Genomic DNA, 23831 nt, shown 5'->3' with positions numbered 1-23831 from the left:
AAGCCATAGGGAACCGCCAGTCAAACTGGCGAGTTCCAATAGCTGAGGGCAGCAGGCCTAGTTCCTGCCATTCCTGCCATGGCAGTGCAACAGAAGGAAATCGCCATTGGTGCAGGCGATTTGCAGAGAGGAAATCGCCATTGGTGCAGGCGATTTGCAGGTGCAGGGATTCGAAATTTTTTTTATAAAACGCGAGCTATGCATGCTTTCTTCTTCTTCTTCGTATGCATGCTTTCTTCTTCTTCTGCTTATCTTCTTCACACGAGATATTGGAGCTTCCATTGCATTGTTTCTTCTTCTGTTGGTATTAGGTATTTTTGTAAGTATTATGTTGACTGAAAATTTTAAATTTTTTGTGTTATATATATTAAGTTAAGTTTAATTTATATTTCAGTTTTAATTGAGAAATTTTTTATCTATTGTAGGTGAAGTTTTGAATCTTAGTTCCGCTGTCCTAACACTACACTGTGTATTCTCCATACGTGCTTTGGATTGCTATTTTTAATACGCGCTTCCGGTAAGTTAATTTTTTTTTAATGTTGTTTGCCCTATATTTTTCTGTTATATATACATGTGTTAAAATAATTTCAGTTCACATATTAATATTGTTTAGGTTAGGTTTATGTTAGGTTAGTTTTAGTTGATTTATAAATATAATTTTAAGAATATTAGTTAGGTTAGTTTTAGTTGATTTATAAATATAATTTTAAGAATATTAGTTAGGTTAGTTTTAGTTGATTTATAAATATAATTTTGATAATATTAGTTTGGTTAGTTTTAGTTGATTTATAAATATAATTTTAAGAATATTAGTTAGGTTAGTTTTAGTTGATTTATAAATATAATTTTGATAATATTAGTTTGGTTAGTTTTAGTTGATTTATAAATATAATTTTAAGAATATTAGTTAGGTTAGTTTTAGTTGATTTATAAATATAATTTTGATAATATTAGTTAGGTTAGTTTTAGTTAATTTGATAATATAATTTATTTATAATTTTGTAAATTAATTATAGATATGGTAAGTTAGGTTAGGTTAGTTTTATTAATTGTTAGGTTAGCTTAGTTTTATTAATTGTTAGGTTAGTTTTATTAATTGTTAGGTTAGTTTTATTAATTGTTTTAGATATGCTAAGTTTGTTGATGTATGGTAAAACTTTTAAATTTTAAGTAGTATGTTTAAATATGATTTAGTTGGTATATTATTATTTGTACGTTAGTGATTTATTAATATAATTTTGTTAAGATTTTTAAAATTTGTATGTTATTATTTGTGATAAAATTATTTGTACGTTAATTTTAGTTAGAATGTGAATATTATTTAGTTTATTGAATTATAGTTTTCATTGAAATATATGATACTTTATTAATTTTATATATATGTTCTTTAAATTTTTTATTCCATGAATTTTTTTTGATTTAATACCATTTTTTTATGTATAATATTTGTTATTTAATTTAAATTTTAATAATTGTAAAAAAAATATGGTCATTTAATTAAATTTATTTATGTACGTATTTTAATATTTAAATTTGTTATGTATAGAGTATTTTAGTTAGTAAATAAAGTTTTTTTTGTGTAAAATTTATGTACGTGTAACAATTTATAATTTTATTATGTATTTTAATATGGTAATTTATTTAAATTTTTGTAGCTATTTAATTTTTAATTTTGTTATTTGTAGATTATTTTAGGTAGTATTTTAAGTTTATTTGTGTACAATTTATGTACGTGTTTAAATTTTTAATTTTGTTATGTATTTAAATTTGGTAATTTATTTAAATTTGTGTAGGTATGTAATTTTTAATATTTTTATTTGTAGACTATTTTAGGTAGTATTTTATGTTTTTTTGTGTTAAATTTTTGTATGTGTAACAAATCTATGTATTTTAATTTGGTCATGTATTTTAATTTGTGTAGCTATTAAATTTGTTAATTTTTTTAATGTAAAATTTTTGTTGTCAATTTTTTGTATTATATTGAACTTTACAGCATCAATGGCATCTTCGTCATCATCTTCATCTAGTATACACATTAAGTCTGGTCCAATAGAAGGAGACGTCTTATGGCTGCAACCTAAACATGTTTCCGAACATGTTTGGAATGGGGAAGCAGACAGAAAACTACATATCAGGCGAGCTGTACCCATCTATCAAGGACAAGAAGAAATACCAGAGGAAATTATTCCTCTGCTTCGCCAATCAGGATTCTATTGGATAATGAAAATGGGGTACCTGAAAATTAATTCTTCATTAATTACAGCCTTGATTGAAAGATGGAGGCCCGAGACACACACGTTTCACTTGAGATGCGGAGAGGCTACGATTACTCTTCAAGATGTGTCAGTGTTGTTAGGTCTTCATACTAAGGGGGCACCATTAATTGGTCAGACTAATCTTGATTGGGCTGAATTGTGTGAAGAATTATTGGGAGTCAGACCACAGGAAGGTGAACTTCAAGGCAGTGTGGTCAAATTAAGTTGGCTGGCTCACCATTTTTCAGAAATAAATATCCATGACGGGAACGTAGAACAATTACAAAGGTTTACCCGTGCATGGATCCTCAGATTCATAGGAGGAGTTCTATTTGTTGACAAAAGCAGCAGTAAAGTTTCCCTAAGGTACCTCCAATTTTTACGGGACTTTGAACAGTGCAGCATGTATGCATGGGGACCTGCCGTGCTTGCTTATTTATACAGAGAGATGTGCAGCGCCACCGATTACAAAATAAAATCAATCGGAGGTATGTGCATCCTAATCCAAATGTGGGCATGGGAACGCTGCACGACTTTGGCTCCAAAGAGAACTCCTCCTATAATGGAAAACAAACCACTCGGACACAGGTTAGTTTTTTTTAAAAAAAATTCATTTGAAAATAATCTATAATGTAATGCGTCGGCACTAATTATTTCATATTTTTTTTGTAGGTGGCTGCGACGTGGAAACCAACATATTGGCAATGATGATCTAATAGTTTTCCGTCGCAAATTGGATATCATGAAACGACATGAGGTAACAAGATCATCATGTATTTGTTAAATAATAAATAAAATGGCATAGTTTAAGATAAATTAACAATTGTGTTATTGTATGCAGTTTCTGTGGGAGCCTTACACAGCAACTGTTATGTCGATGTTACCTCCCATTTGTTTGGTTGGCAGTATGGCGTGGTGCGCAGTGGTGCCACTCATTTGTTTTCATGTTGTAGAGTGGCACCAACCGGATAGAGTGTTGCGACAATTTGGAATGCAACAACCTATTCCGGAGTCTCCTTCGCAACCATGGAATGTCCACGGGCTAACACTGAAAGGCAAAATGGATGAAAATTGGTTCCAGCTGTTGGCCCCATTTATCAGTCAGTGGAATAATCGAGCTGAGTTTAGGGTCGACGTTTATGCTCGACAAGAGGGCCTATTGAGTTTTAACTCGGATTACATGGTGTGGTATAGGCGCAAAACAAAAATGTTTATCGACCCAAACAATGCAAACACAGCTACATTGGTATTTATTTCTTTTTAATTATTTAACTTCAATTTACTTGTTAAAGCATCGACATTAATTTCCTTATCCTAATAATTGCAGGGTGAAGTTACCGAGACATTGCAGTATATGGTGTCACCACAAGGGCGAAACACATGGACAGTTGATGATCTCGTGCCATATGTGGAAAAGTTAGCGATTTTATCCCAAGAGCAAGAGAGGATCACTGAGCCTGTGGCACATGGTCCATCATCAGAGCGTCGATTTCCCCCACAACAGTTTCACATGCTTCAGTCAAGTGTTGAAACTCGAGGTTTTGACAGACGAAGGGAGATTGTTCAAGCGGAAGATTTTTCCCAACATATGGAGCAGCGTGGCCATGGAATGTATTACACGCCACCAACATTTGCTCAGTATCCTTCGCAGATGTATCAGTATCCTTTCGAAGGCCATGACACTGATATGTCTGCAAGCGAACATTCGTTTGGTGGTGTTGCGGAAACACAGCCTCATTTTTCATGGCCGACCATGACCCCTTCGCAGCAACATGATGCCCCAATGGCAACACCTAATGCCCCATTAGGTCAACAATGGGATGTACCCGGAGCAATCCCTGCTATGGGTGACTTATTAGGTGTTGATTTGCGTCACGAGTTTTCTGCAGAGGCTGAGGAACAAGGGCGGAGACAACGCGCAAGAAGAAATCCGGATCGTCAAGCCCGAAGGTGGGATCGACCATGTGGCACATCCTCGCGCCATCACGGACACCATGATGACTGATTTTGATGTCTCTATTTCAAATTTGTTTTGTATGTTTGTAATTTGAATTTCAGACTTAATTTATGGTATCTCATTGTACTTGTTATGGAATTGCGTTTTTTATCACCATTTGTTATTGAATCACCATAATGACTACTTTTATGTCGCGCATCAAACTACAATAATAAATATAGTCATATAGCAAAATTAAAGTTGACAAATATATAGTTAGGGTTATGGTTTATGAGTTAGTTTTAGGACTTAGGGGTTATGAGGTAGTGTTAGGGTTATGAGGTAGGGCCATGATTATTAGTTGGTGTTAGGGTTGAGGGTTAGGTTTAAGGTTTTGAGTTAGGGTTAGGGTTATCAGTTTGGGCTACGGTTTATAAGTTATTTGTAGGATTAGTTAGGTTTATGACTTAGTGTTTATGAGTTAGGTTTTAGGATTATGGGGTTGTCTTATGAGTTAGGGTTAGGGTTATAGGTTAGGGTTAGCTTTATGAGTTAAGTTTATGGTTTATTACTTAGGTTTATGAGTTACGGTTAGGTTTATGAGTTAATTTTAGGGTTTACTAGTTAGGGTTAGTGGTTTATTTTTAGGGTTAGTGGTAAGGGTTTAGGGTTAGTGGTTTATTTTAAGGGTTATTGGTTTATTTTTAGGGTTAGTGGTTTATTTTTAGGGTTAGTGGTTAGGGTTTAGGGTTAGTGGTTTATTTTTAGGGTTAGTGGTTAGGGTTTAGGGTTAGTGGTTTATTTTTAGGGTTAGTGGTTTATTTTTAGGTTTTAACTAACGAATTCATTGAACCCCACAAATAAGTCATGTACAAAAGGCAAAATGTTTTTAAGTACCGAATTCATTGAACCTCAGAAATTCAATACATTGAACAAAACGTAAACAAATACAAGTCACTCAACTAACATACATAAATCAACGATTTGAACAACTCCCACGCTCAGATTGCATTGGACAGCGACGCCTGTTATGCCCTTCGGCTCCACATCTACTACATTTTGTTCGGTGCTCAGATGGTTCGACCCAATCCATCTCATTTCTTATCCTTGTTGATTTTGGCCGACCTTTCGCACGAATTGTAGTTGGGTCAGGGATAAGTGTCCATGCGTCATCAGAAGGAGGAATAGCCGCTTCATTCCCAAGAGGCCACCATTGTGCGGAGTAAGCTTTTAAGATGTGCTCGTTTGTATAAACAACATCTATATATTGGTAGTAGTTCATGCTCACGTAACCACAAGCTGCAATAATGTGTGAACATGGATAGTGAAGCGCAGAATACCTTCCGCATTGACAATGACGATCATTCAAGTTTACTGCCCACTTTTGTCCGCCACGTTGCGTTATAGGGTTGAAGCTCTCCTCTACTTCAAACCTTGTGGAGTGGATATCATACACGCGAACGATGTGCGTACAAGCTTGTTCTTGATTTTTCCTCAGTTCTTTAACAAGCTTTGAACAATATACTTGGCCTTCATTTAACTGTCTTTGGGCTTGGCGGCCACGCTCAACAAAGTACTTTCGACACCTACTGTACGTTGATTTCACCAATGCTGTTATGGGAATGTTGCGACAATCCTTTAAAACCTTATTGATACATTCTGAGAGGTTCGTTGTCATGTGGCCATATCGACGTCCTTCTCTATCGTAAGCCATCGTCCATTTTTCCTTTGAGATGCGATCAATCCATGTTGCTATGGCTGGACTCAGTTCATGAAATTTTTCTAAATTTTGATCAAAAATGTGCTTGCATGGAGTGTAGGCTGCATAAAATTAGTTATGAATAACAATTTTAAGTATAAATGAAAGAAAAATAAACGTGACCAGCAAATATGAAATCTTACCCAATTTCTTCAACATTTCTTTGTGTTTGGCATTATTGAATTTACGATTGAAGTTGCTTGCTATGTGTCGCACACAATACACATGATAGCCGTGGGGAGGTTGCCAACCAAGTGCTTCGTTAGCAACAGCGGACTTTATACTCGCGTGTCGATCAGATATGAGACAAATACCATTTTTATCAGTGACGTGTTCACGCAAGTGTGCCAAAAACCATGACCACGCTGTCAACGTCTCACCTTCAACCACCGCAAATGCTAGAGGAAGGACGCCACCATTTCCATCTTGTGATGTGGCCATTAAGAGGGTCCCACGATATTTGCCGTACAGATGTGTGCCGTCAACTTGTATGATTGGCTTACAGTACTTGAAAGCCTCTTTACATTGGCCAAAAGTCCAGAAAACTCTATGAAATTGGCGGTGTTCGCGACTAACCGTATTTCCAACGATAAAATCGTCATGTAGTATTTGAAAATACGATCCAGGAGAATGATTTTGCATGTGTGTTAGCCACGACGAAAGTTTCGCATATGACTCATCCCAATCACCATATTCAATAGCAATAGCTTTCTGTTTCGCCAACCAAGCTTTTTTGTACGACACCTTGTACGCAAATTGACTGTTAATCCTTTCTTGAATCAATGAAATTTTTATCGATGGATCTTCTCTGATCATGCCTGTCAAAAGAATAACAAAATTTAAATGGCAATTAAGGCTAAACAATAACATAATATCAACATAAAATACGTACCTACTACGCAACTGGCAATTAAATTTGAATCAAGTTTCTCGTGATCTTGGGTCATGGTCATATTGAGACATGTGTGTGGTCCACCCCATTGAGTGACTTTCCATGAATCAGTTTTTTTAGATAGAATTGCCCTCATGTAGAAAAGGCAAGGACAATCTGCATTTCTATTCAAGCAACAAATCACATACTTGTCCCATTTGCTTTCAACCACTTTGAAACTTTGATGCACCCTCATAACATATTGTTTGACCGCATTCTTGACCGCATCTTTACTATCAAATTCCATGCCAACATATAATTCTTGGCCAACATTAAAAGTGGATGGCATCTCCAAACCACAAATGTCCTCCTCATCAGGATGGCTCCAGTTGATATTATTATAATGCAAAGCATCATTCCAAAATGGATTCTGAATTCCTTGTACACCTTATAGTCCAAAAAAAATTCAAATCATACTTATTTGGCATTAAATACAATTGTCGTGAAATAATAAATGTATTGAGTGAAGTATTTTTTAAGAGGAAATCATACCTTCTGCTGGGTGAACAATTCTTACTGGTGGAATCATCTCGGGGACTTCATTGTCTGTATCTGATATACCGTCAACACTGTCATCTTCGTCTAACGACTCTTCAACGTATGAGTTAGACACAAGATAATCATCATGACCATCATCTTCGTCAAGATTTAAATTGCTCATATTTGTTGGCGGTTGTGTGTCATCATTAGATACATAATTTCCACATGATGTAAGGGAATTTGCAGAATGAAACATTGAACCACCAGCCACATCCTTTTCTATGTACAATTCTAGAACTGACATTTCTTGTTGTTGTTTAAAACTTTCCAGCATCGTTTCAACGTCTTCATCATCGCAAATTTGCAAGGCAATATATTTTCCTGACACTAAAAACCTACAACTGATAGCAGAAATAATTTCATTATTTTCTAACTTTACCTTGTCTCCAATTTTTTTCTTCAAAGCATTGAAACTAATTCCACGTTTAATCTGAATCGCTTTTTTGCTGCCTTCAAATATTACACCATCATTATCTTCATATACCCTTCCATTGAAATACAATACTGTTATAACCGAATTCATCATGTACCTACAAAAACAATATTTTAATTAATTATTCATAACAAATTCAAAATAGTAAAATGTAAGAAATAAAAAAATGATAATACAAATTATTTTACTCCAAACTAAGAAATAAAAAAAATATTTAAATAAATTTACTTCAAAGTTGAAATCTAGTTTTAATTAAAAATTACTTAAAAAATTTATAATACAAATTATTTTACTGCAAACTAACAAATAAAAAAAATTACTTAAAAAAAATTTACTTCTTGAAATCTAGTTTTAATTAAAAATTACTTAAAAAACTTATAATACAAATTATTTTACTGCAAACTAACAAATAAAAAAAATTACTTGAAAGCTCAAATGTAGTTTTAATTAAAAATTACTTAAAAAAATTATGATACAAATTATTTTACTGCAAACTAAGAAATAAAAAAAAAATCTTCAAAAAATTTACTTTAAAGCTGAAATCTACTTTTATTTAAAAATTTACTTCAAACAAATTATCATACAAATTATTTTACTGGAAACTAACAAATAAAAAAATTACTTGAAAGCTTAAATTCACTTTTAATTAAAAATTACTTAAAAAAAATTATCATACAAATTATTTTACTGGAAACTAACAAATAAAAAAAATTACTTACAAAAAATAACTTGAAAGCTGAAATCTAGTTTTAATTAAAAATTACTTTAAAAAATTATAATACAAATACAAATTATTTTACTGGAAACTAAGAAATAAAAAAAAATTACTTACAAAAAATTTCTTAAAGCTGAAATCTAGTTTTAATTAAAAATAATTACAAGAAAATTATGATACAAATTATTTTACTGCAAACTAATAAATAATAAAATTACTTTAAAAAAATTACTTTAAAGCAAAAATCTACTTCTAATTAAAAATTACTTAAAAAAATTATCATATAAATTATTTTACGGGAAACTATAAAATAAACTATAAATCTAATTTAATTATAAAATTAATAAAAACTATACATTCAAACTGCTATAAATAATTACTTACATAAAATTATAACACAAATTATTAATTTCGAAAAAGGAACGTATTATTTTGACTTCCAGAAAACTAACGTATTATCAATTACAATTTTTTTTAATATATATAAGAACATGTTATTTTTAACAAACTATCAACACCAACCTAATCTAATTAAAAATATACTAAAAATTTCATATTTACAAAATTTTTTCATGACTCAAAAATTTTCTTTAAATAAATATCATGACATATTTCTTTTATTTGATACACATAAAAAAGGATATAAAATATAAAACTAATTTAATTAAAAAAATTTTAACAACTATAAATTCAAACTAGTCTAAAAAATTTAGGAACCTCATTCACAAATTTAACCCTCAAGAACCAAATTTCAAACCAATTAAAAATATAATGACAAATTTTTTCTATTTTTTACACACAAACAATCATATAAAATATAAAACTAATTTAATTAAAAATTTCATAAAAACTATACATTGAAACTGCTACAAAAAATTACTTTAAAAACATAATAATACAAATTATTTTACAGAACATTACGAAATAAAAATATAAAACTAATTTAATTAAAGAATTACTAAAAACTATACCTTCTAAAACTCAAAACTCAAAGCCTGCACTGACAGAAATTTAAGCACTGAGAAAACTCAAAAACTATACCCTAAACACTCAAAAATCTCAAAACTCCTTTGTGCATTCAGAAAACTCAAAGCCTTTCGTCTAAGCTATTTCTGCTACTCGTTATGCATTCAGAAAACACACAGCTGAAACGTATATATAGGCATAAAATCGCCACTGGTGATGGCTATTTTGAGCCCTAAATCGCCAATGGGAGTTGCAACTTCCAGGCAACTCGCCAATGGCAGTTGCAACTCCCCTTTAAAGCTCCTGTCACCTCCTGCAACCCTGCAACCTAGCTGACAAAGGAACTCGCCAGTTTGACTGGCGGTTCTGGGCTTGTACAAATCGCCACCTGTAATGGCGGTTTAGGCACGTCTCGCCAGTGCCATTTGCAGCTTGCTCAGTGACACCAAACTCGCCATTGGCAATGGCGGTTTGGGTCCTGCATGGCGCACTGTTCACGTACAAAACTACCCCATGCCGGAAATAAAACCAAAAGAACCCCATCTGAGAAAATACTTTTTAAAAGTACCCCAGATGGGGAAATTTGCCATTGTGTGACGGTGGAACTTATTGCTATCTATGAATTCTCAGAGTTTAGTTCAGAGCCTCGAAGGCCGAGAATGCCATCAAGAAGCCTTTTCCTCTCGGTGTCAGTGTCAGCCAAGTTAGCATAGCAGATGACATTGATGACTCTTGAGTGGTAGTTTTTAAGGAGAAAGGTGTTAGAATATAGGAATTAGAGATTATTTAAATTTAATTATAATTATCTAAATTTATATATATATATATATATATATATTATTTATAATTTTATTTTGATATTTTATTTTTAATAATCATAGAAAGATGGTAAAAAAAATTATGTATTTATTCATTATTTTATATCAATTAAAATTATCGGATTTCATTTTTTTTTAACAAATTGATTCGAGGTACTAAGTAGCTATGGAATGAAGCCGAACTAAAAGCTTTCTCTCATTCTCCTTCGATTCGTGACGTGTTCTCTGATATACTCATATTAGAGTATCTTTAAGACAACAGAGTTTGACACACTCTGTACGAGGAGAAGGGCAACTCATTAAATTATTCTTATTTTATTAATCACAGGTATGAGTTTTAGGGTCATGGACCTAAAAAAAGAAAAAAAAAAACTTGACCTTTTTTAACGACATTCCTCGAGCTCTGCCTCTAATGAGTTAGAGAATACACATAATCTCTAATTCGGACAAAAAAAATTCTATACAATTCATAGACTGCTTTAGCGGTCCCTGTTTATCCGTTAAAACAATAAATTAATACAAAATAAACATTTATTTCCCAAAATTCAAAACAACATAACTCTTTTTTTTTCCTTTAATATTTAAGACAAAAGACAAATTGATAACACGTGCCATATGCTAAATGCACGTGTTAGTCTCACAAAATTCTAGATTATGAAATTTATTTAAAATTATAAAAAATAACTTTAAAATAAACATTTTTATATAAAACTTTTTTTAAAAAAAATAAATATGATTTACTTCTTAAAATAAGTACAAAAATTATTTTTTAAAATAAAAATAGTTCAAACAAGCACATTAAAAATAAAATATTGTTTATTTTATTAAAATAAATATTTTTTTCAACAAATAAATTTAAATAAACTAGTCTATATAGCTGGTCCTTCATTCATTTATATCACAAGTTTTCTTTATTGTATGGCTCTCCACTAGCAAGCATTTTTCCTTTAATATTTAATATTTAAGATAAATTGATAACACGTGCCATATGCTGGACACGTGCTGCATGCTAAAAGCACGTGCTAGTCTCAGAGAAAACTCTAGATTATATAACTGGCCCTTCATTCATTTATATCACAAGTTTTCTTAGTTGTATGCTCTGGCTCATGCTAAAAGCACCATATACAATACATACACACAAAATAACCACTGAAGAATCACCAAACAACTAAGGAAGATGATAGGTCCAGTTGTTGTTACTAATGGGAACTTGAATCGAAACGATACCAGGGGAAAGACCATTACTTGCAAAGGTACATTACATTGCACCAAAATTCTATATTATTTATTCAGATCATACTATCGTACAGAATGCGCACAAATTCTCATTCTCATAGCTCAATATTATTATTATTATTATTATTATTATTATTATTATTATGAAGCTGCCGTGGCATATGGTCCTGGAGAGCCCTTTGTGGTGGAACGTGTTCTTGTTCATCCTCCTCAGAAAATGGAGGTTCGAATCAAGATCCTCTTCACCACAATCTGCCACACCGATCTCAGTTCTTGGCAAGGCAAGGTATACATATAATTATATAATATGTCTAATTAAATATCATTAACAAGTAAATTTGGTAGTCAAACATAAGTTATATCTAATATATATTGTTTATTGATGATTCTTATTTTCATTCTTTTATGGGGCACCAAATTAAGAACGAGGCTCAACGTGCTTATCCTCGAATTTTCGGCCATGAAGCTTGCGGGTAGGTCACAAAAATATCCATACAACTATGAAAAATTATAACATTAATGATTTGGATAAGAAGACACGTGCAATAAATTGAGAGCTTTTGAGTTTCTATAAAAGTCAATTATATAAATTGATTTTAGTTTATGCAAAAAAAAAACTCAATTTATTTTATCTTCTTATATTGTTTTTTCAACTTTTGGAGAAGTTTATCTTAACGATATTGTACATAAAAATATAAGTTCTATCACATGAAATTGAATTGAAGTGAGAACACCTTTGGATATTTGTGTGTGCTATGAATTTTTAGGATTGCGGAGAGTGTGGGAGAAGGTGTAAATGACATGAAAGAAGGGGACTTGGTGGTGCCAATTTTCAATGGGGAATGTGGGGATTGCAAATATTGCAAGTGCGAGAAGACCAACATGTGTGAGAGATTTGGGGTGGATCCTATGAAGAAGGTGATGGCTAGTGATGGTGCCACAAGGTTTTCTACAACAGATGGAAAACCCATCTTCCATTTCTTGAACACTTCAACTTTCACAGAGTACACGGTGGTGGATTCAGCATGCGTTGTCAAGATTGACGTTGATGGCCATGGTGACCTCAATCCCTACATTAAAAAACTTACCTTAGTTGTGGCGTATCAACGGGTAAGAAACTTGGTCAAACTCAATTATTTAAAATATTACAAGCTTCAAATTTTATTATACATATAAAATATAACCGGATCATGGATCTAACTATTGTGACAATGGTGAACGACGTGATCAAATGAGCATGAGTTGTTTAGATCGAGTTTAGAGCAAATGGATAATGCGTGTCATGTGTAGGTGTTGGGGCTGCTTGGAATATCGCTGATGAGCATTTTGGTTCAACTGTAGCTGTCTTTGGTTTAGGTACCGTGGGTCTTTCTGTACCTATTGTAGTGTTATTAATTAATGCCTATTTTTGGTGGCTTGAACTTAGGTGGTGAAGTTAGATGATTTAATCACTCACGATCGAGTTTCAAATCGAGGAGATAAACAAGGCCTTTGATCATTTTACCGTCGGAAAGTCACTGAGATGTCTTCTACACTTCTAAAAAATTGTGTTTCAAAGTGTTTCTTTTTACTTCAATAGTGTTTTAGACGTGATGTAAGTAGACATAATTTAAATTCAAGATAAGCACTATATATTTCATACTTCAATAGCGTTGTGCATGTTGTAAATGACTTTGTTATTTCTCCTATTACAATGCATTAGGTAACTGTTGTTCGTATTTTTAAATATCTTTGAGGTACTCTGATGTTGATTGGACTAGTAACACCATTGACCATAAGTCTACTACAGGTTTTTGAATTATTCTAGTAGACTCTAACAAGAAACAAAATATTATTTCTTTATCTTCTATAGAAGTTGAATAGCGTGTCGTGACTAGCTTTTATCACTGTAGAGGTAATTTAGTTGCGTTGACTAGTCTTTTGACATGAGTGTTTCTCTCTCTGGATTCACTCCTATGTATTGTGACAACAAGAGTGTGATCCAAATTGTCTATAACTTGATCTTTCATGAGGGCACAAAACATGGCACGATAACTTTGTCTTTTGTTTTTTCAGTTATGCTGACTTGTTCACAAAATCATATTTTATTAAACATTTTCATTTTTTTACTGACAAACTCTCGATGCTTTATGCTAATGCATCATGAGTTTGAGAGATCTTAGATGATATTAGATATATTAATTGATGGTAGTTTAATCATTATGTTATTTATATATATTACTCGCTACTAAAAAAAAGGCTTTCTACATCATCCTATTAACATCGGTTATTACTAAAATCGATGTTAACGAAAGCGCAGTGATATTTTTGTAATTAAATGGAGTTACTTAACATCGGTTTTATCAAAACCGATATTAACTACTTCATGTTAACATCGGTTATTTAAAAAATCGATGTTAACATGATGTTAAGATGAATATGGTAACATCGGTTTCGGCAAAACCGATGTTAACTTCATAGAGTTTACATTGGTTTTGAGAAAGCCGATGTTAAGGAGTTGATTTTAACATCGGTTTGTTAAAAAATTGATGTAATCTATTTGATGTTAACATCAACTTTTATATTCAGTTAACATCGGTTATCCATAAAAAAACCGATGTTGTTATGTTTATAAGTTAAAACTTGAGATTTCACAAGCCCCGCGCGCTCGAAAACCTTTCCCTCCCTCTTCTCTTTGTCATCCTCCTGTCTAAAATCGCTCTTCTCTTTCTCCTCCCGCCTGAAATCTGCCGGAAACTGCTCCCTCAACACCCACATTGTCCTCGCTCGAACCCACAGAACCCCCTACACTGTTCTTGGAAGTCTGGCTCGAAGAAAACCCAACATACACTGTTGCTACTAGGGTGCTGAAACACTCGTGGGTGTTCAAAGCTCAAAGCTTTCTCCGCGAGGTACGTAGGTCAACTTCGTGTATGCTAAGTTTCCGTGGGTGTTCATGTTTTATTGATGATAATAATAATAATAATAATAATAATAATAATAATACGTCTTCAATTGCAGTATTGCTGATTGAGGTATGAGGAAAGCTTAAAGTTTCGTGCCATTTTGTTAGATCTCACTGCCATTATCACTGTTTGGGTTCGAGGTAAGCTTGGTCTCTTTTTCATTTATAGTTTACTTAGGAAACATGTTGAAGTTTGTCTCTGTTAAATCTATAGACTGCTTGGAGTACCAGTAGAGATAACTAGTGATAAGGATCCTGTTATTGTGAGTAATTTAGCTCACTATCTCATTATTTTGCATTAAGCAGGTTCATAACATGTTACTGACACTTCTTGCAATTATTTTGGAGTTTAGGGCACTTGTTTGGTATGTCACAAATTTTCCAAATGCCTTCCATATAAATTTGTTTGATATATAACTTATACTGTGGTGTCTGCACGCATTAAGTTACCATAGCATAAATATGATGTGGCATAAGCAGAGTAAGCTTATTTTAGGGAAATTTGTAACATAGATTCAATTATATGTAGGACTAGGGTCAGATATAGTCATAAACAAATTGTCTTTTGGTTCAATTGATCATTATCATCAAGGCTAATAGTATGTAAAAGAATTAAGTTCACTTTGAAGTTTACAGTTTGATGGAAGATAAAGTAGCATTTTATTGCCGTGGTGGGCTAATCAATAGCCACTTAACTAACTACTAGGTCCACTGTTAGGAGAAGTTGGCAATGCAGTTGAAAATTTTAGTGTGTATGATACATCCTTTTGTGTGTGTGGCTTTCTATATATGAATGAATATATACACTTTCATAAAGGCTATGTAGATGCTTCTCTATCTCAAAGGCACACTGTTATGGTCCTTTGTTCATAAATGTTCTTTTTTGATAAAGCTTGATTTATTAACCCCACCCTTCATGCCATATGCTTTTGAATGACACCGGTTCTATCACTTTTTTTTCCCACAATAGTCCATGACTTTTCCAAAGTGCTTGAGTGATTGAGAATGAGTTTTCTTTCCTCATCTTCTATTTTGTTTTGTTTTTCGTGTACGACTTCCTACTTCTAGACACATGCACCGTGTTCCAGTAGTTTTCAACCTTGGCAGTTCTACTATTGTTGTTTGTTGTTGCTCACGACACCCTAAACCTCCTTAACTTCCTCTGTGCTCTGCAACTGTTTTACCCTCCTTTGCTGCCTTCTTAGTTTAACTCCTAGCCAATGAATGAAACCAGTGTCATTCTATATTTTTCTCAGCTTTCAATAAGCCATGTTCTTCACTCATAAAAAGAAATCGAATAATAATGCATAAAGCCCAGTTGAAGCTGAGCCAATAAAAAGATAGCTTTTAGTTCAATTAATGTTGTTCTTTTCCTCACCCAACAACTACCTATGCTGTTGTTTGCAACCCTTTGCTCTTTTTTTTTTATCGGCAAAGATAATATATTAGATAGATAAAATGCAGTACCTGAGGCACTGATATACATATATATTAGACCTTACTGCTGGTTCCACAGTCAGACAGTCCTAGTCTAAAGGAGAACCAAAGTAAGGAATAAATTAAATATACATATGTTGCCCTGCACACTATTGTAGCCTCTACTGATATAAAAACCTTGACTGATACATATGTCTGCTGGTTCCACATTCAGACAATCCTAGTTTGAACAATATTAAATACTTTATGCATGCGTTCTACGAATGAAACAGAATCTGATTTAAGTACTTTCCTTTCTTATCTCTACTAAAATATTTTTCTTTCCAAATGGGATACGGAATCACGTTCTTCTACTAATTAAAACATTCATTAGTGCTGCTCATATGAATATGATGTTGACATTCTTAATTGTGTCTGAGTAAGGATTCATCCTTTAATGGCATCCATGTTAATCTACACATATTTCCGACTGCCAAAGTTTTTTCTGCACATGCTCATGAACTTGGCCACGAATTCTGCAGAGAAGAGCATATTAGTCAATAATACTACACCCAAAACAGCAAGTCTTAGCAGGTTATTGAGGGAAATCATGTTGCATATTAGTCTTTTCTTTTATCCTAAGAATCAAAGATAGTACTAAGGGGTTTAGACACTGTTCAACCAATTGAGTTAGACCCCTTCGATATTGTGCATATTAGTCTATAATATTATTTTATTTCTGCTAGGCAAATCTATATGGCTAGCTTAAATGTGATTAGAAGGGTTACTATGCTTACCTTCTAACTTTAGTAAAGCTGTTATTCCTGGTGGGAGTCTTCTGTCCTGTTCATTATAGACTTTGGTTACTAATTTACCAAAAGAAATAAACATAAAATTGGGGTGAAGGGGTTATCTAGATTATGGAGGGAGAAACTCACATAATAAGCATGCCAGTAGTAGAGCTCCCTTCTTAAGCTGGCCTCAATTCTTTTTAGGAGATGCTCCACGAGTTTCTGCTTGTTTGAACATAATGTATAATATGCACTAGTATTTTGGTTAGTTGAATAAATTATTTATGGACTTTTATTCATTACCTAGAGAATCAATTTCGGGTGGACAAAATCCAACAGAAGCATTTGAAATTTCCCTCGTATTGAGAGTAAGCTGATAAAACAATAACAAAATTCAAATTAAAAACTTAATCCATAATCTGATCGACAATTTTAAAGTTACAAAATGATGCTACTTATATTGTTTCTGCCTTCAAATAAGCCAGTCTTATAAAGAATAGAAGTAAAGCAACTTAGTTGTATTCAAAACCCAAATAATAAGATGTTATTAGCTTCTCATTCTCCCTTATAGAACATAACATAGAAAGAGAAGTTTCTTGCCGTGAAAATGATGGATCAGCTAGGATCTCTGAAACAACTTCTATTACAATCTCCTCCCATCCAACCGGAATTGGTTGTTCTTCTGAAAAGGTATAGCTGCCCATCACAGTTCCCCATTTAGTCTCTATAGAGAATTTTCTAGAAATGTTAAAATAAATATGTTGTCAGTCAGAAGTTTACTTGTGTGCATTGCATGCTTAAAGAGCCATGATTGCTCTTCTGAGGTTCTGCTTAGATTTTGTAGCTATTTTTGCAACAAAATTGACGAATAGATCAATTTCCTCATTCTTTGCTATCTGAATAAGAACCTCAATAATCTGTATAGTTGAAGGTTGGTATCTGTTAATTAATTTTGCTTTTTTGAAAGTAAATAACTCCTTAGAAGTTATAAGATGCTTGATATTAGTCCAGGTTTTTGTAAAGAAAGTTTCTCTGAATAGAGACTATCTTATGCACCATTTTTTTAGGGATTATGAAAAAAGACAACAAGTAAATGGGTAAAGCTGTTAAAACAGAGTTAATGAGGGTTATTCTGCCACCTATAGAGAGACATCTTTGCTTCCATTTTGCAAGCTTGGCCTCAAACTTGCTGATGATAGGCTGCCAAAAACTCCAGCTTTTAGAACTCGTCCCTACTGGAATTCCAAGATAAGAAAAAGGCTTTCTTTCTCTCTTTGGCCAAGGGAAGGAAACTGAACACTATCTAGGGTTGGCCTATTAAAATTCTCCTCAGAAAATCTGTCTTTGAAATGATATAAAGCTGCATTTTTAACACTGCTAGGCTTATGGACCCACACACCATCTATGATCAGACCTTGAATAGCATTGTGCCTCCTTCTATGATTAATCAGTCTATGAAAATAGTTAGAATTGTTGTCCCCTTCTTTTAACCACTTCAGTCTGGCCTGATTCAAAAGCATAAGCTGCATTCCAGAGCTGATCCTGAAGGTATTTCTTGAGCTCCACTTCAGCTTGAGACAAAGTTCTATCATTAATACCTACCTCCAAAACGTTCAACTCCATCTTTAAATTTTGGATTTTTCTAGCATTAATAACACCATTGGATAAGCTCCACTGCCTTATGCAAACTTTAATGAACTTTAGCTTTTGCTTCAGGACATAACCTCCCTATCCACAAGGGTGATAATTGCCCCATTTGTGAGGCACCAAATTCTGGAAACCCTTATCCTTCAGCCACCAATCCATGATCTTGAAGGTTTTAGGCCCCCAATCAATTATTCTAGACCTCAAAAGGATAGGGCAATGATCACAGAAATCCCTTTCCAACACAAATTGGGTAGTATCTGGCCATTGAGACAGCCAATCATCAGATAAAAGAAATCTGTCCTATTTGCTCATGACACTACCATTAGGTCTACACCAAGTGAATTTTCTCCCAATAGACCTAACCTCCTCTAAAGCCATATCTGAAATCCAAGAATCAAAATCAGATATGATAGTGGAATTACCCACTGTCTGAGATGAGCTCATTCTTTCATGTTGGTGTCTTATAGAGTTGAAATCACCCTAGATACACCACAGGCCATCATGATTAGAAGTTTTCAGCTGTAGGAGCTCTTTCCACTGTTCTCTCTTCCCTTGTAAATCACAAGGAGCATAAACAATGTTTTCCTTTCCTATTATGCAAATCAAGTTCACTGTCTCCCTTGGTTCCATCAAGCTTCTTCCTTTGCTAATCCGAAGTCGACTTGCTTCCCACAGTGTCATGACCTCGTCTACAAGAAGTTGTCGTTGGTGTCAAAAAGTTCTCCATGGATGCCTACTAGGGCTTTTTTTGGGTTCACCATGGAAATCAAAATATCCTGAGTAAACTCCACCACACCAAGATCACATAAGTGTTTTTTTTTTCAGTTTAGTTTTTATATATTTTAATTTATTTTATTATGTTCTTAAAAAAATTATAGTGATGCCTGTAATTTTCTTTTTTTGGAAGCAGAAAATATATATATTATTAATAAACAGAACAGTACCAGAGGTACTGAAAAGATCAAATACAAGACACCTAAAGTGCCACCTTCCAAAAACAGAAACCCAACAAAACCCCACCACAAAAGGAGACAATACAAATTAACCAAAGGACTCCGAAAGATTGGTAGACCAATGGTTAAATAAAGTATTGAAACCTTTCTCTCTAGATTTTAACCAAGAGCAAGCAAGAAATAAAGCATCATCCATCACTTTGGAAGGGTCAAGAGGGGTGCCATGAAAAAGCAAAAGTTCCTATGCTGCCAAATGGTAATAGTTAAGGCGATCCACCACCCACACCATCTACTATGGTTTCTCCCTGCACCAAAGCCATCACAGAATTGGATAAAATGGCTAGCGGGGTCAGCTGAAAGAGCACCTATGACCTGAGACCATCTCATGGATTCCCACCACAAACCCATAGTCATTTTGCAGTTGAAGAAAAGATGACCAGCTTCCTCCTGTTGACTCCCACAAAGAGGACACATAGTATCCTGAATAGGCACATTTCTCCTAAGTAGATTGGCCCTAGTGGGGAGCCTATCCTTAATCAGCCTCCATGAGAAAACCCCAGCCCTTGGGGGTATTTTTAACTTCCAAAGAGTCTGGAAAATCCTCCTCTCAGGAATAGGTCTGTTGAAAGTCATCAATAGCCTATATGCTGACTTAGTGGAATAAAAACCACTAGGATCAGCTTTCCAAACCATGGTGTCTTGCATTTGGTGCTGAATAGTAATAACAGTAATGTCATCCATGAAAGCTACTACTAGATCATCCATGAAAGCTACTGTCTTTGACGTGTGTGGGGTGTGAGTGTATCATATGTCGCTTCAAATTGATCATTATTAGTTTGTGTAAGCGGTAGTGAAGGGACTTCACCTTTTTCTGGGGTTCGTGTAATTGTAAACTAAAAACTGGATGGTGCCACCTAAGTGTAAAATATGCATATGAATTGTGTCTATGATACTCCATAATACTTGTATCATACAATTAGTGATCTAAGATCCTTCTAATCTTTTGTTTCCCAAGAACTCTATAGCTAGAAGATACATTTGATTGGGTTTTACTGGTTAGCTGATCGAGGTACGAGGTTTGTTTGCTACGTCATCAGTCGCTTTGCTGGACTTGCTAGACGTAATCTTGCATATACTGAGGTACAACTTGATCGAGGTACGAGCTGATGAAGATACATTTCCTTCATATTTTTGTATGCTTTGCTGTGCTGATGATTTTGTTGGTGAGAATTGCAATTGTGATGTCATGCTATCTTGAAACATAAGCTGACAATTAAAAAGATATTGATTAGTATGAATAATAGGGAAGTTAGGCCTTAATTATCATGCTATTTTGATAAAGAGATGATAAAATCTCCGAACCTTGTTCATATATTCGTCCGAACTGTGAGTGTTCTAGTGAAAATGAAGAAATCCCCTACTAAAGGATATCGATAAGCAATTCACAAAGTAAACAAGGCTGATAGTGTATGTTGTTTCTTAAATATGTAGTGTATATTTTATATTTTGTAGTTGCTTTTTGAAGGATAATTCATTGTTCACCTATGTAGTGTGTATCTGGATTCAATTCATGGTTGCGTGTCTTCCAATTTACTTGCATCCAAATATATTAATATTATAGGAGTCGTACACTCGAGTGGGTGTTGACCTTGGTCAATACTTTGCTACATGAGTTGGTTATGCCTTTTTTGGACTCAAGTGTTGTATACAAATTGAACCTTAACTCTAGTTTAGAACAATTTCAATTTCAATAATGATGGAAAGGGGGAAAAGATATTTGAGTTTGGGGTTTTATGCACCACACCTTTCATCCTCTTTCTTTTACACAAGTTTGTTTTTAGTTTTTACTATTAGGAAGAAAAGGAAAAAGATAATAAAAGGTAAATCAACCAAATATTTAGTGGGATTATTCAAAAAAAATTATGAGATCGATTCTATCAAATAAATGATGAAATTTAATAGTATTTCAATGACAAGACAATCGAGATATATAAGTCTAAGTTAGAAAATTAAATTAAAATAAATAAATTATCAAATTAAAACTTAAAATCATTAACTTTTTTCTTGGCAATTAAACTATGAAGTTCTTGGATGAACTCTTCTCGCATTTTCTTGGCCAATTGTCAAGCTCCTCACTACTACTAACTCTTCTTGAAAGCATCTTCTCTTTGGTGTAAACCTCCAGCTCTTGCTCCAATTTTGATTCTTTGAGTTGTCTTTGAGCTATTTTTGTTTCCATCATTATTTCCTTCTCGCTGGCCTTGAGAGCTTCAATCCATGCCTCAGCTGCTGCTACTTTTTTATCAGCAATTTCTTCTACTGAGGCTGCATGATTTGTTAGATACTCATACTCAAATTTTGAGATAGTGATCATGGAACTATGCTGTGCTGTTAAAGCTCTTTCTCTGATGGTACTCTCAGTAAGAGTTTTTAGCTTCCCTAAGGCTACAACTTCAGATGCTTTGGCTACCACAAATAGTCAAAAGATCTGCTGCTTGGCAGCAAACACTGACAACAAGTGCTGGTAACATATCTTTGTCACCAAGGTTTGCTAAAGTATTACAACATGAACTTTCAGAATCCAACCACCTTGTGACGTGTTTGAAGAGTCCAGTTGTTCGAATCTGTTCCACTATGTTAGCCTGAAATTTGAAAGCTCTTAAACATTATGATTAATCATTTATTGGATTTTCTTCAATGAGATGAGGTCCCAAATTTTGCAAATAACACACATCAAAAGAAAAAATGTAGTGTCAAAACCTTGATTGGTGAAACATCAACCATTTCCATTTAATTAGGAGAGCATTGTTGAGGACCTTAATGTGTTTGATCCCCAAACCTCCCAAATCTCTAGAGGCAGACATCTGTCTCCAAGCTACCGAAGCTATCTTCTTCCCTTCAAAGCTACCACCCCAAAGAAATTGCCTTTGAATGGCAGTTAGCCTATTAATCAGTGCTGTAGGGGCCCTGAAAAAAGACAAATTGAACACAGGCAATGCTGTTAGGACAACATTGATTAGAGTAATTATGCCAACCATCGAACACAGGCAGTGTTGTAGGGGCCCTTCAACCACCTCATGGCTCTACCCATTGGGTGCGTGAGGGAAATGCAAATGATACTACTACTTGGGTCTTTGAATAATATTAGTGCAAGTGGGAACGTTGAAGAAGTGAAGCCTACCGAACAAAAACCCAGTCACAGACACAGCTTTTCAAGACACAAGAAAAACGCCTAGTGGAAATCTGCATTACATGACAAAAAACATGCATGTGGAGGAGGCATGGTGAGCAAAATCAAAACAACATTATAATAATGGAATATAAAAATTAAAAGGGTGGATCCACCCTTACTCACTTTACATATTTGCTCAATTTAGAGGAACTAGATCCAATAAATGGGAAATATTCTATCACCCCATGTACCCACTCCTTGATTACTAGTCCCCACTCATAGTTGGCTTCCTTAAATAAATCAGGCCAAAACGAGTATGGTTATTCATTAAGTGAAATCAAAATCCGTAGTACTAAAAATAGAAACTTGGACAAGAGTTTAACCATACTTTAAATAGGAGGTTCCAGTCGTCAATGAGGATCAAGGAAAATTAAGGAGTTAGGATTATGCAAACTTAATGATGTGTGATTCCAGATAACTTTTTAGAATGGCATTACGACTTTCTTATATTTAAAATGGCATTAAATATTATGTCAAAGATTCAGTTTTACAATCATGCCTCCCTGCAACAAGTCAAAACTCATTCAAAATCAGCTAGTTTAATCCTTCATCCATCATCTGTCTTTCAATTTCCCCACAATTTTCTCTTGCCAATCCTCCTAAGAAGACAAGTTGACTCCAGCTTTGAAATTTCTGAGACCTCATCAGCTTCCAAGAATTGGATAAAATTAACAAATGGCCATCCATTAATCCACTTCATCTTATAACAATTAAAGGGTCTGACACTTTGCTAATACAACAAATTCAACAACCCATCTAATAGATTCCTTAAACAGAAAATAACTAAAAGAAGAAAAAAAGTTAAGCATGCATAATCCAGCAGTGCAACAAAGTTTTGAAAAAGAACTAGAAATTAGGTACCTAATTAGGAGAGAGAGAATTCACGAGGAGGAGTTGAACCCCGAGATGGAAAGGTGGTTGGCTTCTTAAAATTAACACTGAAAGGTGATAACTTTGAGGTGTTAATAGGAGTTGGAGATACTGAGGTTCCCAAAGGAATTGACCGCATTTCTTAGAGGGGTGGGTGTCTTCCTCTCTCTGCTCACTCAAAGAATCCTAAGATTCTCTCTGAGATTGAATCATAACATGAGAACTGTCAAGGGTGAGTGAGTGAGAACAACTACTTGGTTGGGTTAGCTAAGCTATGCTTACAAGACTTTCCAAACTTATGGGGCCACCTGACAGTGACAACCTCATTAGACTTGAGTTACATGTTTGTCTTCAATTTCCATCCTTGTCTTCAGATTTTTTTTCCTACA

General features: G+C 34.0%; 2 protein-coding genes across 2 annotated transcripts in view; both read left to right on the top strand.

The window, feature by feature from the left end:
* Positions 1 to 325: 325 nt before the first annotated feature.
* Positions 326 to 4368, top strand: LOC106798660 (serine/threonine-protein phosphatase 7 long form homolog). Its single transcript, XM_041014407.1, has 5 exons — positions 326 to 517; positions 1994 to 2843; positions 2928 to 3012; positions 3097 to 3501; positions 3583 to 4368. Exons 2-5 carry the CDS (start codon positions 1999 to 2001, stop codon positions 4258 to 4260), a joined length of 2013 nt encoding a protein of 670 aa, XP_040870341.1. The 5' UTR covers positions 326 to 517; positions 1994 to 1998; the 3' UTR covers positions 4261 to 4368.
* Positions 4369 to 11455: 7087 nt separating this feature from the next.
* The window catches only part of LOC100792487 (alcohol dehydrogenase-like 4), a 32939-nt gene continuing 20563 nt past the window's right edge, over positions 11456 to 23831 (top strand). The window contains exons 1-5 of the mRNA XM_014774129.3: positions 11456 to 11606; positions 11739 to 11875; positions 12013 to 12062; positions 12357 to 12633; positions 18913 to 18926. Coding sequence (XP_014629615.1) covers positions 11531 to 11606; positions 11739 to 11875; positions 12013 to 12062; positions 12357 to 12633; positions 18913 to 18926 — 554 coding nt within the window. The 5' untranslated portion in view covers positions 11456 to 11530. The remainder of the gene's footprint in view (positions 11607 to 11738; positions 11876 to 12012; positions 12063 to 12356; positions 12634 to 18912; positions 18927 to 23831) is intronic.

This window comes from Glycine max, chromosome 3, assembly GCF_000004515.6.
Source record: "Glycine max cultivar Williams 82 chromosome 3, Glycine_max_v4.0, whole genome shotgun sequence".
NCBI classification, from domain to species: Eukaryota; Viridiplantae; Streptophyta; class Magnoliopsida; order Fabales; family Fabaceae; genus Glycine; species Glycine max.
This window is presented reverse-complemented; position numbering and strand designations above follow the sequence as displayed.